At 36.0% G+C, this 21,597-nt stretch overlaps 1 protein-coding gene across 4 annotated transcripts in view; it reads left to right on the top strand.

Annotated features, from left to right (window-relative positions):
- RFX3 (regulatory factor X3) overlaps positions 1 to 21,597 on the top strand; it is a 317,044-nt gene that overhangs the window by 126,780 nt on the left and 168,667 nt on the right. For all 4 annotated transcript variants that reach the window (XM_066368076.1, XM_066368075.1, XM_066368072.1 and 1 more), the window contains exon 2: positions 15,075 to 15,199. In XM_066368076.1, the coding sequence (XP_066224173.1) occupies positions 15,083 to 15,199 (117 nt within the window). In that variant the 5' untranslated portion in view covers positions 15,075 to 15,082. The remainder of the gene's footprint in view (positions 1 to 15,074; positions 15,200 to 21,597) is intronic.

Below are 21,597 nucleotides of genomic sequence, written 5' to 3'. Positions count from 1 at the left end.
CTACTCGGCCATTAAGATGACATGATTAGAGCATTGGATCTGAATCCACAATTCAGTGAATTGGGTATTCTTATTAAAACACAGTAACTAATGTGTCAGGAGGGTAAGAGGAATAGCGGAAGACTTAATTTGCTCATTTGGGTGTATTTAATCCTTGTTTCTTTATAAAAAATTCCACACAAAATCTGTTGAGGTTTATTAATCTTGGAATGTGGGAGTTGTAAAATCCTGACATAATGGGAATTGAATATGAAGTCATATTAGAAAATTAAGAGAAAAATTCATAATGAATAATTTAATTGGAATGGCTCTAATAAAACATTATACAGAATTTTAAAATGTTATATGCCTCTGATTTAGCATACTCTAATAGTAATGTTTCATCAGGGTCTTAAACTCCATCCCCTTAGAGATTCATTTGTTCATATAGTATATTGAAGATCCTCTCTGTGTTAGGCACTATTGCATATTTGTAAGTGGAAAAAGATAGTCCATGTGCTCATAGTGTTTATAAACTGATGGAGAGGCAGTTACACTACAGTATGATAATTGTGCACTGAATAAAAGATAAGACACCAGACCCAGATTTGTTAAGAAGAAGGGAAAAGTGGTCGTTTGGGAGGCTATATGGGGAAGTGGAATTTATCCTGAGAGCTGAAAGATGAAGTAAAGATGAGAGGAGGTAGAAATGAAAAATTGTTTCAGTCAGAAGGAATTCTTTATTCAAAGGACCCAACTTTGTAGAATGAGTAGTATTCAATATGGCTAAGTTGTATATACTCTTTGGAAGGTGGATAGTAGGCAGGAGCTATATTAAGAGTTTTATAAGCTCTGTTACATGATTTGCAGTTTATCTTGAGGGTATTGGGACCTAATGAAAGGAGTGGCCTGAACTCTAGTGAGCTAGAGAGATAAAGATATGTGAATAGATTTTTTTAAGAGATATTAAGAAGCAGAATCACTGGACTCAGCAATTGATTAGATTTAGGAGATGAAAGGAAAATGTTTGGTAATAAAAAAGAATGATTGGATAGAACAGTCACTATTTATGTATTTTGAGGGATAAAGAGTCTGTCCCCTCTTAGGACCCTGGGGAGACCATCAAGATGTAAGAGAAGTAAGAGTGGAAAATAAAGCTCATTATGTAAAACTTAACATTTATATAAAACATTACATAGAGAACTTATAATTGATTCTAAGCAATGTTAATAACCCTAATTATGGGTATACTTAACCAGATTTTTATGAGATATTCTAAAATAAGCTGCTTAGAAGAAACCATTATTTTTAGAGCCAAGAAAATGCTTTAGACTGAGTTGAAAGGATAGCCATACATCAGTGGTTTTCAGTCTTTTTATGTTTGGGAACCAGTAGAAATAGGAGAATTATTTGGGGGACTGCTAAGTATCACCTGAGCATAAGCAAATTTAACTAATATAGTTGGGTCTATAATGTTCACACAACATCAAGGTTATTAACTTTTTCACAGACTGCACAAAATTTCTGGTGGACCAGTCCATGGACCAGCAGTTGAAAAACACTGCCATACATAGAGTGCATTACCAATTCCCATAAAATAAGCTCCAAAAGAATAAATCAACTCACTGCAATTGACTTATTTCAAGGACTACTGATTTTTAAAGGAAAAATTTTTAATATAATTTTGTGAGTGTACAAACTTGCTAGAATCCTTAATCTGATTTAATTTTCATCCTTTGGCCAAGTCATTATTTCAAGTCTATATGTATGCATTTTAGAATGAAAGTCAGTATAAAAATTTCATTTGATTAAAAGCATTATGTTTTACTGCAAGTGTTTTTAGAATTGATGTGTGTGAATAGATTTTTTTCAAGTTTATGCACAACCACATTCATTAAAATGGCAGTAATGAGAATTCAGTTCTTTATGATACTGTATATTTAAAGGGGGGTATATTATTTCTATTATTAGCAATATTATTATACAGTATTATTTTCTTTTAAATATGTTGATCTCTTTGGGCCTGTCATTAGAATAGTTAGGAACTGCAAAAGGCTCTATTCTCCACTTTTATAAAAAGAAAAAGAAACAAGGGACTTCTGGTTAAGATGGTGGCATAGGTAAATGCCATACTTGCCTCCTCCCACAACTACATCAGAACTACAACTAAACTACTGAACAACCATTATTTAGAACCTCCTGAAATCAGACTGAATAGAAGTCCTACAACTAGGGAATTCAGAAGAAGATATGGTAGGAGGAGCACAGATGTGGAATGGGCTGCCCTCTCAACACACACACACACCTACCTGTGGTGATAAAAATTAGGAGGGATATCATAGCAGCTGTGAGTGTTCCCTGAGGAGTGAGAGGTCCCAGCCTCATACCAGGTTCCCCAGTCTAGGATTCTAGTGCCAGGAATAGAAGTCCCCATAACTTTTGGCTGTAAATAGCAGTGGGATTGAGGCTAAAGGAGATAGAGGGCTGCTGGAGTCCCAAGCAGTTCCTCTTAAAGGGCTTGTGCATGGACTTACTTGGAATCGCTTGATTTGAGCTGCAGTGCTGGGCAGTAGCTCAAAGGCACCAGGGACATATGGAGAGGAAATGAATTTTCTGGCATCAAGATGAGAGTTGGAGGGGTAGCTTTCTCCTAGATAGAAGTGCTGGCAGAGGCCATTGTTTATTTGATGAGCCTTCCTCATACAGAAATGGCAGGCAGGCATTAAATCTGAGATTTCATCAACCTGTCTCACACAGTTTTCTCTACCTTGGTGATTCCCTGATGCTCCACTCAAGGGGTTTCCAGTGGCTTTTCCATAGGAATGGCTCATGGTTCAGATACCTGAAGTCTCTCAAACAAACAATATCTGTCCTCAGTGTGCCCTGTACATGACGTTAAGTGATCCCAGGCCTGGCACTAGCAGCAGCCAGCCTTGATTTGCAGCTTAACCTTGCCTGGATACCTCCCAGGCCCACCACAAATGGCAGCCATTGGCAGATTGCTTTGTAGCTCATGTTGTGTGTCCCCGGGAAGAACACAGGTAGTGGCTGACCTTGGTCTACACCTCTTGGGAAGCCCCAAAGCCAGCGCACTCATTGGACAGCATCAGAACACATTGAAGCACCAACATCCAAACAAGTGACACACTCAAGGGACGGACTCGGGGCACCAGAACCCTGCTGAAGTAAATTCTGCTATCTGGGGTCAGCCCCTATATAATTGGTCCTCCACAATGGTCAGAGGTCAGTGATCAGTGTCAGCAGCTAGTTCTTGCAGCTGATTGGCCTGGGGGGTAAGTCCCTCCCATTGTTGTGCTAACAGGAATCAAGACTCAACTACTGGAGGAGGATGTACACAGCTCACATGATGGGTGTACTTTGAGTGCTCAGCTTGAGTGATCAGGGAGGCTGTGCCACTGGACCCTGCAGAACACCTACTATTTTAGGCCACTCTACCAAGCCTGGGAAACAGCAACTCTACTGAATACATAGAAACAAACACAGAGACACTGCCAAAACGAGGAGACAAAGAAACATCTCTCAAGTGAAAGACCAGAACAAAATGGCAGAAAAGAAAAAAACAAAATAGAGCAGGCAATGTACATCAGGAATTCAAAACACTAGTTATAAGGATGCTCTTTGACCTTAGTGAGAACCTCAACAGCGAAAGAAAGGAGCAGTCAGAAATGAAGTATGCACTAACTGAAAGGAAGAAATATTTACAGGGAATCCACAGTAGACTAGTTGAAGCTGAGAATAAAATCAGAGATTTGGAATATAAGAAAGCAAAAACCACCCAGTCAGAACAGCAAAAAGAAAGAAAAAATCTAAGTGTACTAACCTTGCATCATGGGGGTGCCAGGAGGAGAAGAGAGCAGGAATTGAAAACCTATTTGAATAATGACAGAAAACTTCTCTAACTTGGTGAAGGAAATAAACTTACAATTCCAGGAAGTACAGAGAGTTACAAACAAGAAGCCAAAGAGGCCCACACCCACACCAAGACACATCATAATTAAAATGCAATTAAAGACAAGGAGAGCATCTTAAAAGCAGCAAGAGAAATGCAGTTAGTTATCTACAAGAGAACTCCTATAAGACGGTTAGCTGATATCTCAACACAAACTTTGCAGGCTATAAGGTAGTAGCAAGAAATACTTAAAGTGATGAAAAGCAAGGACCTACAACCAAGATTACTGTACCCAGTAAAGCTATCATTTAGAATCAAAGAACAGATAACTTCCCAGATGAGAAAAAGCTAAAGAAGTTTATCAACACCAAACCAGCATTATAAAAAATATTAAAGGGTCTTTTCTAAGAAGAAGAAAAAAAGATAAAGATAAAGAATACGAACAGTAAAATGGCAATAAATACATATCTATCCACAATTGAATTTAAATAACAAAATAAACCAAACTAGCAGAACAGAAATGGACTCCTGGATACAGAGAACTTTTTAAGGTTGCCAGATGTGTGTGGGATTAGTGGAATGGCTGAAAAATTTGCAGGATTAAGAAGAAAAATTTGTTATTGCAGAATAGTCAGGGGAATGTCAAGTACCTCATAGAAATTATAGTCAACAATATTCTAATAATTGTGTATGGTGCTGGATGGGTGTGAGATATTTAGGGATGATCACTTAGTAAGTTATGTAATGTCTAATCACTAGGGTATATGCCTGGAGCAAATATAATAATGTATGTCTTTTGGATAATTTAAAAAATGGTTTAAAATATATTTAAAAAACAAGAAAGGTATATAGAAAAAATTTTATTGTGTGGACAATAGCATACACATTCATTATACTGGGCCCTTGTTTGACTTTTTTAAGACAAATTTAATTTTTTGAAAGCAAATGAGTCTTTCTATTATTTCTTCTTTTATCTATAAAATATTTTTTGAACACAGATTCATGCAGCTGTCTTTTAACCCATGATATGCTTTTCTATATCATAAAAATTAGAGATTTGATTACTTCAGAAAAGAGTATATTGATTACATATTAGATATAGTACAGTGCATATTTGCAAGTCATGTGGAGAGTAGAGGGGAGATAGATGGTGATGGAAGGAGATTTGACTTGGGATGGTGAACACACAATCCAGTATACAAATAATGTATCAAAGAATTGTACACTTGAAACCTAAATAATTTTATAAACCAATGTCACCCCAATAAGTTCAATAAAAAAGGTAAAAGAGAGAGGAAAAAAATTATAATTCTTTCTTACTGCCCCACGTCTTCATACACTACTTTATCCCTTTTAAAGTTGATTTTTTTTTAATTCAGGTATTCTTTTTTTTAATTTTTATTTTATTTATTCATTTTAGAAAGGAGAGAGAGAGAGAGAGAGGAGAGAGAGAGACAGAGAGAGAGAAGGGGGGAGGAGCAGGAAGCATCAACTCCCATATGTGCCTTAACCAGGCATGCCCAGGGTTTCAAACCGGTGACCTCAGCATTTCCAGGTCGAGGCTTTATCCACTGCGCCACCACAGGTCAGGCTTAAAGTTGATTTAGCTAAAATATCTTCACTGATTCTATTTGTGTAGCTGACTAGGGTCCAATGACAGGGTACCATTGTTCTAGTTAGACAGACTTAGATATGAATCCTGGCTTTCTGTCTTAATAGTTCTGTGACACTGGGCAAGTTACTGAATCTCTAAACCTTATTCTTTACTATAAAATGGGAATATATACTTCATAGATGTGATTAAGATGAAATGTATGCAAAGTATCTATCACATAGTAAGTGCTCAGTAGATGGTAGCCAGTCTTATTACTATCTCTAATAATGAATATAGATTTATCAAAATGCTCATGGTTCATCATCTTTCGATTTTAAGTGCTATGATCATTAAATGCTCCATCCAGTAGTTTTTGGGCACATTTAGACGTGGATTGACCAGTAGGGGAAAACATTTATAGCTTTGTCTCATAGATTTTGCCTAAGAGTATTTCTGTATATTTTATCATTTTTATCACAGACCCTCCTTTCACTAGGAAAGAGTGTAGGACACTTAGAAGTTTCTGTTTGGTTGGTTTTACTTTTCTCTTAGCTGTTACCTGAGCACTGCCATTTTTAGCTTATGTGATCTAGATAAGACTGATTTACCTATTAATTCATGAACATGAGTGAGAGAATAAACTGGACGGCACCAGCAGTAGCTGGACAAGCAATTGGTTCTTATTTTCCCAAAACTACTTACGTGCCTGACAACAGCTTCTCTTGCTAACTAAAAATAAATAATTCTTACATCACTTCAGGAGTTTGACTTCAATAATATGCTACTAGCTTAAAGTAATTTTATTTTTCTTCTTTAAAGAAACATTTTTACAATATATTCTGAGTCAAGGTGAGAAATAATAAGGTAACCAGCTTTTTTATGATGAAAAGGAGGACAAAAACAAATTGAAGAAAACAATATCGTAAATAAAAGAAACATTTTATCCATTGCAACAATAATACACTATAATATAATAAATGCATAATAAAAACATTTGTAATATTTTATATTGTAATTATGTTTACATGCCTGTTCATTTTTAGTAATAATGTAAGAAAAAAGTACTCATATAGATCCAAATATATCACACCACATGCAATGGATCAACTCTGCATCGATCGAATATGAACAGATTAGTTTCCAATATCAAAAAGGAGGACATGTAGGAGGACACTTTTCGAGGGAGGACGGAACTTACAAAAGACTGTCCTCCCTAAAGGAGGACAATTGGTCACCTTAGAAATAAGAGAAAACCTTTGTTTGAAAAGTGAAAAAAGTTACCCAGGCAACTGTGTCTGTTACCACTGTGCTGGTTAATCGTCTCCATCATTAATCACTGTCATCAGTTTTCACAGGAAGATGACTGCTGAACAGTCTACAACACTATTATCATTCCATCATTGCTCTGCTGATCAGTTTGGTACAAAAGATTAACTGTACACAGTTATGAGGATTACAACATCAAACCTAAATAAGGAGGCATAGCTTTTATAACATAGATAGAAAATCGTGAATTTTTTTTCACATCCCTTCAGTTGATTTATTGTTTTGATAAAACCTTGTGTTTTACAATGAATAATCTTTTCAAAGACTTTAAGTTAAAAAGTCTGACAATTTGTAGCTTAACCATTTGTTTTTCATTTGTATGAAGTGAAGTGGGGGAAAAACAAGTCCATGTGTTTTACATTTGTAGATAAATTAATAAGCTCAGTATATTTTTGTCAAAGTTTAAAAAAATTAAATTTATTATGATTACTTAACCATATATATGAAATTTCTATAATGCCCTGTTAATTTACATTATATAAACTTTGAAAGTTGCTTACTATTTTTAATTTTTTTAAAGAATTAGGATAATTTTAATATTTTTATCATCTAATCCAGAAGAGTCAGAAATGTATGTATTTTATATTAATTTTATGCTCAGGAAAGTATATGCTAGCAACTTTCCCCCTAAAAAACATGACTCATTTTAGTTGTCTAATTTTAATAGAGATTTTAATTGCTAAAGCCTTATGTATATTAAAATTTATTTTCTAATATTTAATAATGTTAATATTTAATCAGAGTTGTAATAAAAATTTTATGCTGCAAAAATACTTTAGTTATGATTTGAGATGTTTCTCTTGTAAAAGCACATAAGTGTTAAATTCTTTATTCTGTATTTCAAAAATAGTAACTTTAAATTATGACAAAATTTTTTTCTTGTATTTAGCATTAATTTATTCTTATGTTGAATCAGGTTTCTAAGGAAATAATTTATTCTTGAATATCATATTTTACTACATCTACTAAACAACTATCATCAAATTTTGTTTATTTTGCTTCAAGTAGGAATTGGAATTAGCATATTTATTTTTCTTTACTAAGGAAAAAGAAAGGAAATTCTCTGTTGCATTTGAAAATTACATTACAAGTCTTTATTTCCTATACTGAATTAAAACCTGTTACTTTCCTCAGTATAAAAATAAGACAGTTGGTATAGTAGAACTAAAGTTTGCAGACTTTGTTTTCTTGGAGAGCAAATTATTTCAGGACGGAAAACTTCAATAAAAGTTAGGTGCATGCTACCTATTTTTAAGCTAGAAGTTATATAGTTCTGTTTGATAAGTAATTGATTAGGTCAAACTATTAGACCATTTAATCTGGCATGTACATTGTGTGTGATAAAAGGAATCCAACTGTGAATTTGAGTGTATTAAATAATCTTCAGGAAGTTCCACAAAGAACATTTGAATGCCTTTAAACTTGCAATAATGCATGTTTGTTCCAAACACATTTGCTTTGCCTAGGTTTTGCCCATCAGGTTGAAGAAATGCTAATCTTGTCGCATTCAGCAGCTGGGTTTTTTCAATATTCTTTTCCTTCTCCTAGGGGTTAATTAGCCTTCTTTCAAAATGTGGCCTATTTAGCTGTAGATTCACATGATTCAGCCAGAGCTGGCTGTACAAAACAGAACCGTTAACAGGCGGGTGTGTCCAACTGCTTAATTAGCCAGAATAAAAAGGTCCTTTGTCAAGCAAGCATCTGTTGCTCTTGACACACCTGACAGCCACATTAGGCAAGGATGACTAGACTGAAATTGTGCAAGTCTCTCCTGCAAGAATATACAACTCATTTACATATGGGCCTCATCATGGACAAACTGCAGGGGTTTATTTAGCTTATGAGAATGAATTAATGTGACTACATTTGTGGCTGATAAACAAATATCACTTGAAAGGAGGCTGTGAAGGAACTAAACTAACCAAATTACTCCCAAACATAAACAAAGCACTAGAAACCACTGCTAGATGAATGGGAACACCTCAAATATACACAGACCTTTATGCTGGGTCTAAAATAAAACCTACAAGTAAAGCAGGCTAAGACAGGACCATTGTGTGATGATCCTTGCTCTGCAGAAATGTTGAAAAACTACCAGAATACTCTGAATGTGTTAGTGGATTTAAATGATCTGTTGAGCAAAAATTGTCGGGAGGTTATATTTCTCAAACATGCTCTAACATTCTAATTGATCTGCTGTTAAATCATGTCTTCACAATTAAACAGTTCAAATGCCTCTGGGAAAATGCTTATTATTGTGTTTTATTGTGGCCTCAGTAGAAAGCGAGAGAATACTTCCTTATTTCAATGTCAGAGAGAGAAGAGATGTCTCTCCACTGTTATTGGAAGTACAGATCGAATACAATTGATTGAAAATCCCAGAGATTTTGCTGTTCTGACCAGTAGTCTCTAACTTTACATTTGGAGCCCTTGTCAACATACTGCAAAATAAATATACAGTACACAGTGGTGACATAATGGACTTTGGGAGTGTTCTACAAACTAGGTTTGAATTTTGGCTCTTCCCCTACTAGCTGTGTGGCTTTTAGCAATTTATTTAATCAGTTTGTGCCTCAATTTTCTCATTTGTTAAGTGGAAATAATAACTTCCACTGGGGGGGGGGCCCTCATCTAGGATTAAATAATATATATATACTTTAAGCACTTAATATATTGTGTGGTCCTGGAAAAGGCTTGTTAAGTGAGAGAACTAATTATGGTTATGACTTTTTGAGGTATTCTCTGAAAGGGATGTGATTGAGACCCTCTTAAGACATGAGGCCTTAGCAAAAAGAGCCTCTTTCTTAAAGTTAAAGAAGATAGTGAAATTAGAGGAGAATGAAGTTGTATGTATTAAGGAAAAATGGAAACAGAACTGAGAGACTTAAGTTCTTATCAATTGGCGTGACCCATTAATCTAGGAGCCAAGGAGATTAGATGATGAACAGTAACCCAGGAATAAAGAGAATGTGTTCTGGGACACATTTGGGTTTATGTGCCAGTTTTGACGTGCTATATACATAGAGCCAGAGGCTAGGTGGGAAGTTCTCCATGACTCTAAACTTAACATCATTTTCTATCCACTTTATTTTCTACTCTGTTCAGTAAAGGTTGCTTCTCTTGAATAGTTAAGGTTCGTATCCTTCCTTCTCATTCTAAAAGTTCACCAGTTTGCATTTCTTTATTCTCTTCACTTCTATTTGTACAAGGTCTATTGTAAAACTCAGGACTTCCAACTTGGTCTAGTAGTTTAGTACATGAGTTTTAGCATTATGTTCAACCTTCTTTTCCTACTTTCAGTTCTTTGACTTTTGGTAAGTGACTTAACATCTGTGGCCTCAGTTGACTCATCTGGAAAATGAGTAAAATTATAGTTTCAGGCATCTAGTTAAACATTTCTGTTAGTAGAGTGGTCAAAGCATGGGTATGTTCTCTTCTGTATAAGATGTAAACCAGTGTAAATGTTATTTATTAGTATTGTCTTAAATTCAGAAAGTAACTTTCTATTTTCAATCTGGATTGAAAGGACTAAGTTTCTGGTTACCCCATGAGTTGTCATGAACTCAAATGTGTATAGTGGTCGGACAAGTGACTGAGGTGACCAGTCATCCTCCTTTAAGGAGGACAGTCCTTCTTTTGTAAGTTCTGTCCTCCTTTGAAAAGTGCCCTCCTACATGTCCTCCTTTTTGATATTGGAAGACTAATCTGTAAATTTACATATTCAATCGATGCAGAGTCGATCCATTGCGTGTGATGTGACGTTTTTGTATCTAAATGAGTACTTTTTTCTTGCAATTATTATTAAAAATTAATAGGCATGTAAGCATAATTACAATATAAAATATTACAAATGTTTTTATTATGCATTTATCATATTATAGTGTGCTACTGTTGCAATGAATAAAATGTATCTTTTATTTACGATATTGTTTTCTTCAATTTGTTTTTGTCCTCCTTTTCATTGTAAAAAAGTTGGTCACCTTAGAATCACACCATTTTAATAATTTGCCTATAAGACACATATACAGATTTACCTTTTCAGGTTTTTCTAGAGAATCTGGAAATTGGATTTTTAATGCAAAGTTTCTGATTTTTAAATGTTGGCAATTAAGAATTTTAACTTGTAGTAACTGAGTCAAAACCTATCTGTGAAGTCTAATATAGTCCATAGGTTGCCAATTTCCAAATCTATACCTTTTAGCTTCTCATAACTCTCTCTGGTGGTTTATTAAGAATCATTATGAATTGCTTAAAAACTACATTTAATTTTTAAAGAGACCTTCATTCTTTATATTCTTATGTTTGATCTAAAACAGTGGTGTGGGATTTAGCCGATTCGCACCAGTCCAGCAGAACCGATACCTAATTTTTTTGTTGAATTTGGCAAACTGGTTGTTAAAAAGGCACTTGTAATCAGGGTTCTCTCTAAGCTGGGTGCCTAGGCAGCTGCCCAATGTGGAAATCACAAATTTACATTCTTTACTCTTTTTTAATGTTCATCTGTGCAACAGCATATTCTAAGCACCTGTAGCAATTTTTTTGATTGATTTTAGTGAGAGAAGAAAGAGAGAGAGAGAAAGAGAGATAGAATATCAATCTATTCTTGTATATGCCCTGACCAGGGATCAAACCCTCAACCTCTGTGCTTCAGATGATGCTTTAACCAACTGAGCCATCCAACCAGGGTTGAAATGAAATATTTTTCATTAGCATTGTCATACAAATATATTAGAATGGCTCTAGACCAGGGGTCTCAAACTCGCAGCCTGCGGGCCGCAGGCAGCCCGCCGAACTATTTTGTGTGGCCCGCAGACTAATCCATGAAGTTCAAAATATTTTGGATAAAATTAAGTAAGCCTAGGGGCCTACTTGTATTTTTCATTTCTCTAGCATCCTAGCTAGATATTAGCTTAGTTAACAGCAGTTGTGATGCGAACTACAGTTTCTGGTCGTTTTGTGACACTGAGTAAACTGCATGTACGATTGTGCTTGTTGTACTGATTTTTTTTTTTTTGTTTTCAACTGCAGTGAGAAAAGTGTTGCGTAACAGTTGCCTTTTGTAGACCTAGTGCGGCCTGCCGAAGGGTTGTGATCTTGCTCTGCGGCCCACATGCTGAGTTGAGTTTGAGACCCCTGCTCTAGACATTGCCCATCAAAATTGCTGTGGTTCATCTTCCAATTGTCTCCTGTTCTGCAACTGTGTCCTCTGAAGAGAGCCAATAGGTGGAAGTTATATTCCTTATTAACCCAGTGAAACCTCAAGGGACCAAAATAGCACTTTCCTCTTAAGTTCCTTTCTGGGCTAGAAAATTGCAAGTGAGGGTGCCAATCAAGAAGCAGTATGGAAATATCTTAAATAACAGTTTTATTATTTTTTGTCAGGTATTATTTAATATTTTTCATTAATATTTTAAAACTCTTGTAATCTAGTTTTGTGTGCCTCTTTTATTCTTAAGTATTAAATGCATGAAATCATAAAGTACCTTTAAAATTATTTTTATTTTTTATTTATTCATTTTAGAGAGGAGAGGGAGAGACAGAGAGAGAGAGAGAGAGAGAGAGAGAGAGAGAGAGAGAGGAGAGACAGAGAGAGAGAAGGGGGGAGGAGCTAGAAGCATCAACTCCCATATGTGCCTTGACCAGGCAAGCCCAGGGTTTCGAACCGGCGACCTCAGCATTTCCAGGTCGACACTTTATCCACTGCGCCACCACAGGTCAGGCTAAAGTACCTTTTAGTATATCATTTTTTATACTTAAAATGGTCCTTAAGGCAGAGAACTGGTTGTTAAATTATTTAAATTCCACCACTGGTCTAAAATAGTAGGAGTCAAAGTATGGGTCACATACCAAAACCTGTGTAGACTGGTCTGCAATACATTGTACAGACACATGAGAGAGTCTAGATAAAGTTCCCAGCCAGCATTGAGAGAAAGAGGAAGGAGTTTTAGTATGAGTTCCTTTACTGCAGGAAATCATCCACCCTTGATTGAGCAGTTTAATGAGGAAGGCATAATTGACCCTTTGTTCCTCTTTTGTATACTTCACTGACAGAGGCTACTGCCTATCTTGCAATTGGGAAGAGGGGCTAAGAAAGCCTCTCTGAAGATAATACCTAACATCTGGTTCATTCCTCATTCCCTACAGAAAAGCACCACCTTACTTTTACTAATATGGTAGTTCCACCACTGTAGCACAACTGGCATCAATAGTCTATAAGTATGTAATGTTGGCTTTTGATTTTTGAAAGAGGGAGTATTTTTTCCCTCTGTGATAGAATAGAAAAGAGTAGGCACAGATAGGGTTCAGAATGTATGTATTTATTCCCCAGAGTTTGAGAACCATAGTCTTTCAGTAAGCATAATTAGGCAAGAATTTTATATAGTATGATATATACTGTCATTCTCAAACATGTTCGGGCATATCTGTGGTCTCAATGCTATACTAAGGGGTGTGTATGTTCAGTTGAGTGCGTGGAGATCAGTGCTACTTTTTTGTTAACAAGCCACTACTTGAGATATTTCACAAAAAAATCTAAATTTTTAGCTTCTTTTGAAAAATTAGCACCTATATCTTAGGCTTCCCATGAATTTACAATCTTTTGAAGCTGAACATTAGCTGATCAAAATAAATAGGGTGGGAGCCACAGTCTTCATCACATTCCTTCTGTTGAAGACCCTAGAGCTTCTCTACTCTGTGTGCCTGAGGTTCCTCATCTGTAAATGGAGATTACAATCGTACTAGCAATATTGGATTGTCACAGGGGTTAATTTATTTATGAATTAACATGTAAAACATTTAGAAGGGTCCTTAGGATATGTTAAACACTAAGTCAATGTTAGCTGTTAACTGCTATATGTTTTGTATATGCTAAGGTTTATTGTGCTGTTTAAGCTTTTGACTAACAGAACAATAAGAATAATTACCAAAAGTGATGCCAATGTCAAGGTTTGGAAATAAAAAATAAGCCCAGATTTAAAGGGGAGAAGCCTAATCCTGTGTCCACTCCTGGCACCTTGAGCAAGTCCCTTAACCTCTTTGGGCTTTAGTTTCTCATTTATAAAATAAGAAGAGTAGATTAGATGTCTTCAGAGGTCAATTTGTAAAATTGAATGCATTGATAGGAAGGTTTGGGGGGGGAAATTGGAAGAGGTCATGCTGTAACAAAAGATGCTGAGAGGTGTTAATTTTCTACTTGAAAGAACTAAATGTTCTTTCAGAATTTTCTTAGGGAAAATTAATATTCTCCATATTGTTCACAGATTTAAACCATAATGCAGTATTTTATCTTAGCCTACCAATTAAATATTGTTTTTCCCCCTAGGGAAGAAAATTAGAATTCTCATCCCTACTCAATAGCAAAGAAATTGGTATTTATTCTATTCACTATAATAAGTAGCACGAGGGAATGTCAAGGCCAGGAAGTCTGAGAAACCAGTTAGAGTACATGCTGCAGTTTAATCCTGTGTTGTCAGTCACAAGAGAACTTAAAAATGTGCCACTTTGAATTGTGAATGACAAAAGGTATTTTATGGGTTTTTTTTTTACATACCCATTTATATAATAGGGGCTTTACCCTAAATCTTTCAAAATATTATACATTATTGATGTTTGGCTATCTTTGTGTAAGAATGTAAGTGAACTTTGATTTTAGTAGCATATGTCACAGAACAAGAAAATAGTGATATTGACCCTTTGGCTAAGTTTAGAGTATATCATTTGGCTTTTGGATATATACTGATTTTTATTTAGATCAGTGAATAGTAAGTTGAAAGTTGGAAAGAATCTGAGAAATAGTTTTTTTCTGAATTGTACACCTCTGGTGACATCCTGATAATCTTATTATAAAAGTGTCCAGAAAGTATATTTTATGACATATTTGCCTATAGTTAAGGTTTGTGTTCTGAGAATTGAGTATCTCATAGATATAATTTTGGGCTATAGTTTGTAAATAGTTGTAACCATTTATAACAGATGAGATCTAACTAAGAAAGGTAGATTTCAATGAGGTACATCTTTTATATACTCAAGATAATAAGAGGTACTAATGGGGATTTTTAAAAATGTAGATTAATAATTTTCTGTATATATATTAAAGTTGGTCAAATAACTATAAATATGCATGGGATATCATGACAGTATGTTGTGGTCAGAAGTATTCTGAGAGTTAAAAGTTAGTCTCGGTATAGGATATTGAGAACAAAATAAAGGCGTTAGTCATGCAAGAGGAGCTTTTTTGAACTTTATTTCTATTTTAATATATTCCAGAGATCATCATGCAGACATCAGAGACTGGGTCGGACACAGGTTCGACAGTGACTTTACAGACATCTGTGGCTAGTCAAGCAGCAGTGCCTACACAGGTGGTACAGCAGGTACCAGTACAACAACAGGTAAGGAGCTGCCGTTCTCAGAGAAGATGCTGTGTCTTTCATTGTGTGGATTCTTCTACAGGGCTGTGTTCAAAGACAGTTTGGATTATGCTTTTTGGCACAATGATGTTAAGATAGGTCTACTTCAGTTCATAGGTTAATTCAGCAAATGTTTCCTTAGCATTTCCTGGCTATTCTAGTTTTTTTTTTCGTGTGTGTGTGTTGGACTGTAGGGCTACAAAAGTAAATACTCAAACTATAATTCCTATTTTGAAAGAGCCTGTTAACTCTTTTTTTTAAAGATTTTATATATAGATTTTAGAGAGAGTGGGAGAGAGAAGGATAGGAGCGGGAAGCATCAACTTTTAATCATTGCTTCCTAGGGTTTTGAACTGGTGACTTCAGCATTCCAGGTCAACATTTTATCCACTGAGCCACCACAGGCTAGGCCAGTGATTCTCAAACTTTTTGAAGTCGAGGCGCAATTAAAATCCTACCAATAATTGTAGGCGCACTATATACAAATTTCTGAGAAATGTTATAATAATTAAGTCAAATATTAAAGAAAGAGAATATAAAGTTCCAGCATGCTTTTATGGTAATTAAACAAAATAAATATGACAAAATTAAATTTATTCTGACATTAAAAATGTTTTAATGTTACATTTTTTTGAGTTATGCTTTTTAGAATTCATAAAGCGGTTAAAAATAAAATGAGAAAAAGTTATCTTTTTATATATATAGATACATTCTTAGTAAGATTTAGTAAATTTGGCAGATCATGGAGCGAATGTGTTAAGTTTTTTTATTCTTGTGTTATGAGAAACATGAGCCTCATGTGTCCTAGTGATTTTTTCAATGTTTGGGCATATATTTGAAAGGCAAACTCTCATTTCCTTGTCAATAGTTTGAAGAATTCCTCTCTTTTTATTCTTAATTGTGTTGAGTGCAGAAAACACCCACCAAACAGATCATCTTAACTTTATACCAAACAAAGGGTAGAAGAAACTTGCTTCCAGTTTTCTGGGGAACATAGAGGTAGTATAAACAATCCAGCACCACAGTTTAACAGCCTTTTGCAACCTAATCAGGCAAGTGAGGTGGGGGCTGGGCAGACTGTCAGTTTACATCCAATTCCCCACACCTCTGTCCCCAAAAAATCTAAACTCCAAAAACCCTATTGGTTTTTTGGTCCCCCAACAGGCACATATTTCTCTGGAATACCATCGGGCACACCTGGAAATCTTCTAGGGCGCATCAGTGTGCCCTGGCACACACTTTAAGAACCGTTGGGCTAGGCTCTTAACTCTTAAAGAGAACATTTGTTTCTGATTTGAACTCCCTAAGTAGGTTTTAGCCTACTCTTCTCCCCTCCCTATTCTTTATCACAACTTTCTATTTTTTTCATATTGAAATGTCAGTAATCATATTTTTATATAATTGGTTCACAGCAGTACTTAATAAAGGTGAAGATGGATATACCTTACAGGCAGAGATTTTGCCTTTGTGATATTTTATAAAGTGCCTCGGTGACTGATAAATACTGTTTAATGAAATTAAATTATCTTAAAGCTCTGGAGATATGATTCATCCCATTTAAAAATTTGAGATTGAATTCTTTTTCTTTTTCTTTAGCAAGAAAGAGAGAGAGAGAGAGAGACAGACAGACATATTGACAGGAAGGGAGAGAGATGAGAAGAATTAATTCTTTGTTGCGGCACCTTAGTTGTTCATTGATTGCTTTCTCATATGTGCCTTGACTGGAGGACTCCAGCTGAGCCAGTGACCCCTTGCTGAAGCCAGTGACATTGGGCTCAAGCCAGCGACCATAGGGTCATTCATGTCTATGATCTCATGCTCAAGCCGGATGAGTCCGTGCTCAAGCTGGTGACCTTGGGGTTTCAAATCTGGGTCCTCAGCGTCCCAGGTTGACCCTCTATCCACTGCACCACTGGCTGGTCAGGTGATATTGAATTCTTCATCACATGTTTACTACAGGTCTTATTTATCCTTGATACTTGGCTTGTTTTGGAAAGATACTGATGAAATAATGCTATTCATGCTAGCTCATAGTTCTGCATGTGGGTTGTGAACACATTGGCCTGTCACTTCTTCTAAAGAGTGATGAGAAAATAAGTGAGAAAGATCATGTCATAAAATGTTTGAAGTTTGAGATTTGCCTGTAATTTCTTAGTATCAAAGATAATCTTTAGCAAATGTTACTCTTACAATTGTAAATAAGTGGTTAGGGAGAGAGATATCTTTTCCTAAATGACAGACAGAGAGATTCAAGGTTATATTCTTTTCAGGGGATAGAAGTAGGCTTGGCTGGGAGAGTGTTAGAATCATGAAGGGTCTTTGAATCACAGTAAATAAGGACATATGAAGTCTTTCTTTTTTTAATCTTGTGCACACCTCTCTCTGGTCTCTACCATACACACATACACACACACATTCTTACACTTGCAGTTTATTGGGTTGAACTATATGTAGTTGTGATCTATAAAAACAACAGTTTCATATGTTTAATCTATTAATTGTGTTTCTTACCCTTTTTATCTTTTTTTTTTACCATTAAAAAATCAGTCTTTCTGAAATGGTATTTTAAAAGCCTCAGGTATTATTGATGTCATCACCAATTTCAGTTATCATCAAAGTTATCAGGTAGCCCTTGACATATCATACAAAAAGTAAGTGGAGAACAATTAGAACAGCATTACATATAATTTAAAAAAGACAATCTATCAATATTAAGCAAATATTGAACAATTACACTCACTCTGGTTGGGTTTTTGTCTCATTTGTGGAAGAAGAATGGGACTTGGAAGTGTCTATCTCTAAGAGTATTGTGGTAGACATCAGTTTCCTATCTCCAGAAAGTACTCTCTTGAGATATTACAGTGTTTGTAGGACACATATCTGGCCCTCTCTCCTGGCCTCTTTTCTTTCTCCCTCCTCCCATTCCTCTTTATATTTTCTTTTATTTAAAATTTTTTTTTGTTGAATTTAGATATCATCAGATGATTACTGTAGGTGTCATATGGTAGTGTAAAGAGTCAAATTTCAGCAAGTTTGTTATTAAAGAAAAAAAGCAGTCCTCAGCCTCGCTCTAATCCATCAACCTCTCTTCAGAGGCAACTACTTTTGCTTCTTTCTACCTATTGTTTTGATGTTTACCCCTGTCTTTAAAAATAAAACTTAAGTATTTTACTATTTTTTTTATTATTCTAGTTTTAAACATTATCTTATTATGCCCCTTTTTCTGGTCCCTATCATGCACACACACTCTCTCTGACTCTTTCTCTCTCCATCCCTTATGCTCCCAGTACACTAGGTTGAACTACATGTAGTTTTTGACCTACAAGAAAAACAATTTTTTTTTTTTTTAAATTTTAGTTTACTTAAGTGAGAAGTGGAGAGGCAGAAAGACAGACCTGACCAGGATTTACCAAGCAAGCCCCCTATGAGACGATGTTCTGCCCTTCTGGAGAAGTCGCTCCATTGCTCAGCCACCAAGCTATTTTAGTGCCTGAAGCAAGGCTATGGAGTCATCCTCAGTGCCTGGGGCCAACTTGCTCCAACTGAGCCATGGCTTCAGAAGGTGAAGAGAGAGTTAGAGAGAAGGGAGATTGGAGGGTTGGAGAAACAGATAGTCGTTTCTCCTGTGTTCCCTGACTAGGAATTGAACCCTGGACATCCACAGTCTGGGAAGATGTTCTCCTGCTGAGCCAACTGGCCAGGGCCAAGAAAAATAATTTTTATTTTTTTTATTTTTCTGAAGCTAGAAACGGGGAGAGACAGACAGACTCCCGCATGCGCCCGCCCGGTATCCACCTGGCACGTCCACCAGGAGGCGACGCTCTGCCCACCAGGGGGCGATGCTCTGCCCCTCCAGGGCGTCGCTCTGCCGCGACCAGAGCCACTCTAGCGCCTGGGGCAGAGGCCCAGGAGCCCTCCCCAGTGCCCGGGCCATCTTTGCTCCAATGGAGCCTTGGCTGCGGGAGGGGAAGAGAGAGACAGAGAGGAAGGAGAGGGGAGGGGTGGAGAAGCAGATGGGCACTTCTCCTGTGTGCCCTGGCCGGGAATCGAACCCGGGACTTCTGCACGCCAGGCCGACACTCTACCACTGAGCCAACCGGCCAGGGCCAGAAAAATAAATTTTTATGTCACAACCTAAGTTATGTATTTACTCAGTGCCTATATTCCCATAATTATATATATGAATGCTATTCAAATGTAGCCATGTAGTAAACTGTGATTATCTTCCTTTCCTCTAAAACTTACTGGATTTAATGATCAGATGTTTCCTTAAAGAAGTCTCTCAGAGCATCTTGACCTGTGCTGCCTGGATTCAATGCCCTTTTGCCCTTTGCTCAGCTCTTATCCTGGGATCTCCTTTATCCTGGGGTTTTCTTATGTTGGCTTTCCATTTATTTATTTATTTATTATTTATTATTTATTTATTTATCTATCTATCTATCTATCTATTTATTTATTTATTTGGTTGACATTGATAAATCAGGGTACATATGTTCAGAGAAAACATCTCCAGGTTTTGACATTTGATTATTCCCATCACGCAAAGTCTAGTTGTCTTCCGTCACCTTCCATCTGGTCCTCTTTATAGAACAATTCTGAGCAAAGGTTGCAAGGTCTTGTTATGTAATACTTTATTAAAACTTCCATCTTTTGCAGTTTTTAATTATTTCATAAAAGACTAGAATTTCAGCTTCCAAATATAGGCATTGTTGCCCAATTTAATAAAATCTGTAAAAATATTCAAGTTTAGTATTTTGATTAGAAACTAATATTTTGATATTACCCATCTTACCATCTTTATAAGACTCTTTTACTAGATAGGTCTCTATAGACTATGATTCGAAATGAACTATATATTCTTCCTTCCCTTTCCCCTGCCTTCACTTATTTGTTTGAATATCTTATAGCTTATTCTTTAAAATTGTCCTTTTCTGTGTAAATCTGAGAGGTTTTCTGATTCTGCTTGCCCTAGAACTGAATTAGAAATCCAGAAAAGGGAAAAGGGAAACACCTTCCTATTATTCCATTCTCTCCCACAGCCAGCCAGTTTAGATCTTTGTAAGGTGGACCCTAGACAAAAGTCAGTGTATTTTTTGTTTGAATCTTGTGCTTCAGTTATTCCACAAATGCTGCTGGCATTGACAATAATTCCTAAACTACCTTGAATCATGGCTCCAAGACTTCTTTCTCCTTTCACCTTTCTCAGTTTTGACTGCCTTCTCAATGATAGTTCCTCCTCTCTCTACATCTTTGCCTATCTTCCCTTCTCCTTGGAAAGCAGCACACGTCCTTTCTTTCAGAGCGGACAAGTGTGTTGTCTGTATCCTGCTTCTTTTAGACATAACATCTCCCAGGTACAGTGGAACCCTGGGGTTGAGGAGGTTCTATCTGAGTCCAAACAAAGATTTTTTCTCCCCATAAGAATCTGCCAACTTTGTTCTAATTCTTTTGTTATCAGAGACTGCCCTCTTTACATTTTTCTTCCCAGGGAGTCAGTTGTTTTCTAAAGGGTTTGTAATTGGGACATTAAAACCTCTTTTAATGTGGTAAAAGTTCATTTCAAGATTATATTTAGATAAGAACATTTGTTTTTATATAAATCCTAGATATATAAATGTATCTAGGCAATGACTGTTGTCTATAATTTGAATTATCCAAATGAATGGAATAGCTGTTTAGCTATATTATTTCTTTTGGTTGTATCATTCTATAATATATTTAGCATTTCCATGTAAGTTATGGTATATCCTGAGAGTGATCCTATTATCCCTGTGGTCAAAAGGGTAAGTGACATTTTATTTGGGAAACAGATCCAACCAAAATTGTCAGGTAGGTTCTACACAAAGAGAAGTCTTCAGGAAAGATAAATTTTAAGTGAGTCTTATGCAAATAGGTCATGGACTACCTTTAAAATGATCCCACAACCTTTAGGAAATAGAGTTTTAGGAGTTAATTTTGATATGAATACTCCTGAGATCCTTACATTAGACCACAGCTTCAATAGTGGATCATTTCTGTCCTACTTTCTGTTTGCCAGATTCCTGTCATGTGGTACATCATCATAAACAGAAAGAAAGTGTGATAATTAGTAATATACCCATGAAAAATTCTTTTTGGGGAAGCAGTGAATAGTGATTAAAGCATCAAAAATTGCCTATTGTATGTTAAATTCATAATAGAGTGTTATTGGATCAAAATTTGACCAATGGTATCTTCAGTGGGTCCCTTCAGTAGTTTGGATGGCAAAGTCCTGAGGTCGTGCAACTCTATCATACTCGTATTTATCTTACCTTTCTGTTCATAGTCAATAGGTTTGCTTTCTGAACATCCTAGCTTTGATGGACATGAATAGAATTCCTTTCATTTGAGACCATTATTTC

The sequence above is a fragment of the Saccopteryx leptura genome, chromosome 2 (assembly GCF_036850995.1).
Source record: "Saccopteryx leptura isolate mSacLep1 chromosome 2, mSacLep1_pri_phased_curated, whole genome shotgun sequence".
Lineage (NCBI taxonomy): Eukaryota > Metazoa > Chordata > Mammalia > Chiroptera > Emballonuridae > Saccopteryx > Saccopteryx leptura.
This window is presented reverse-complemented; position numbering and strand designations above follow the sequence as displayed.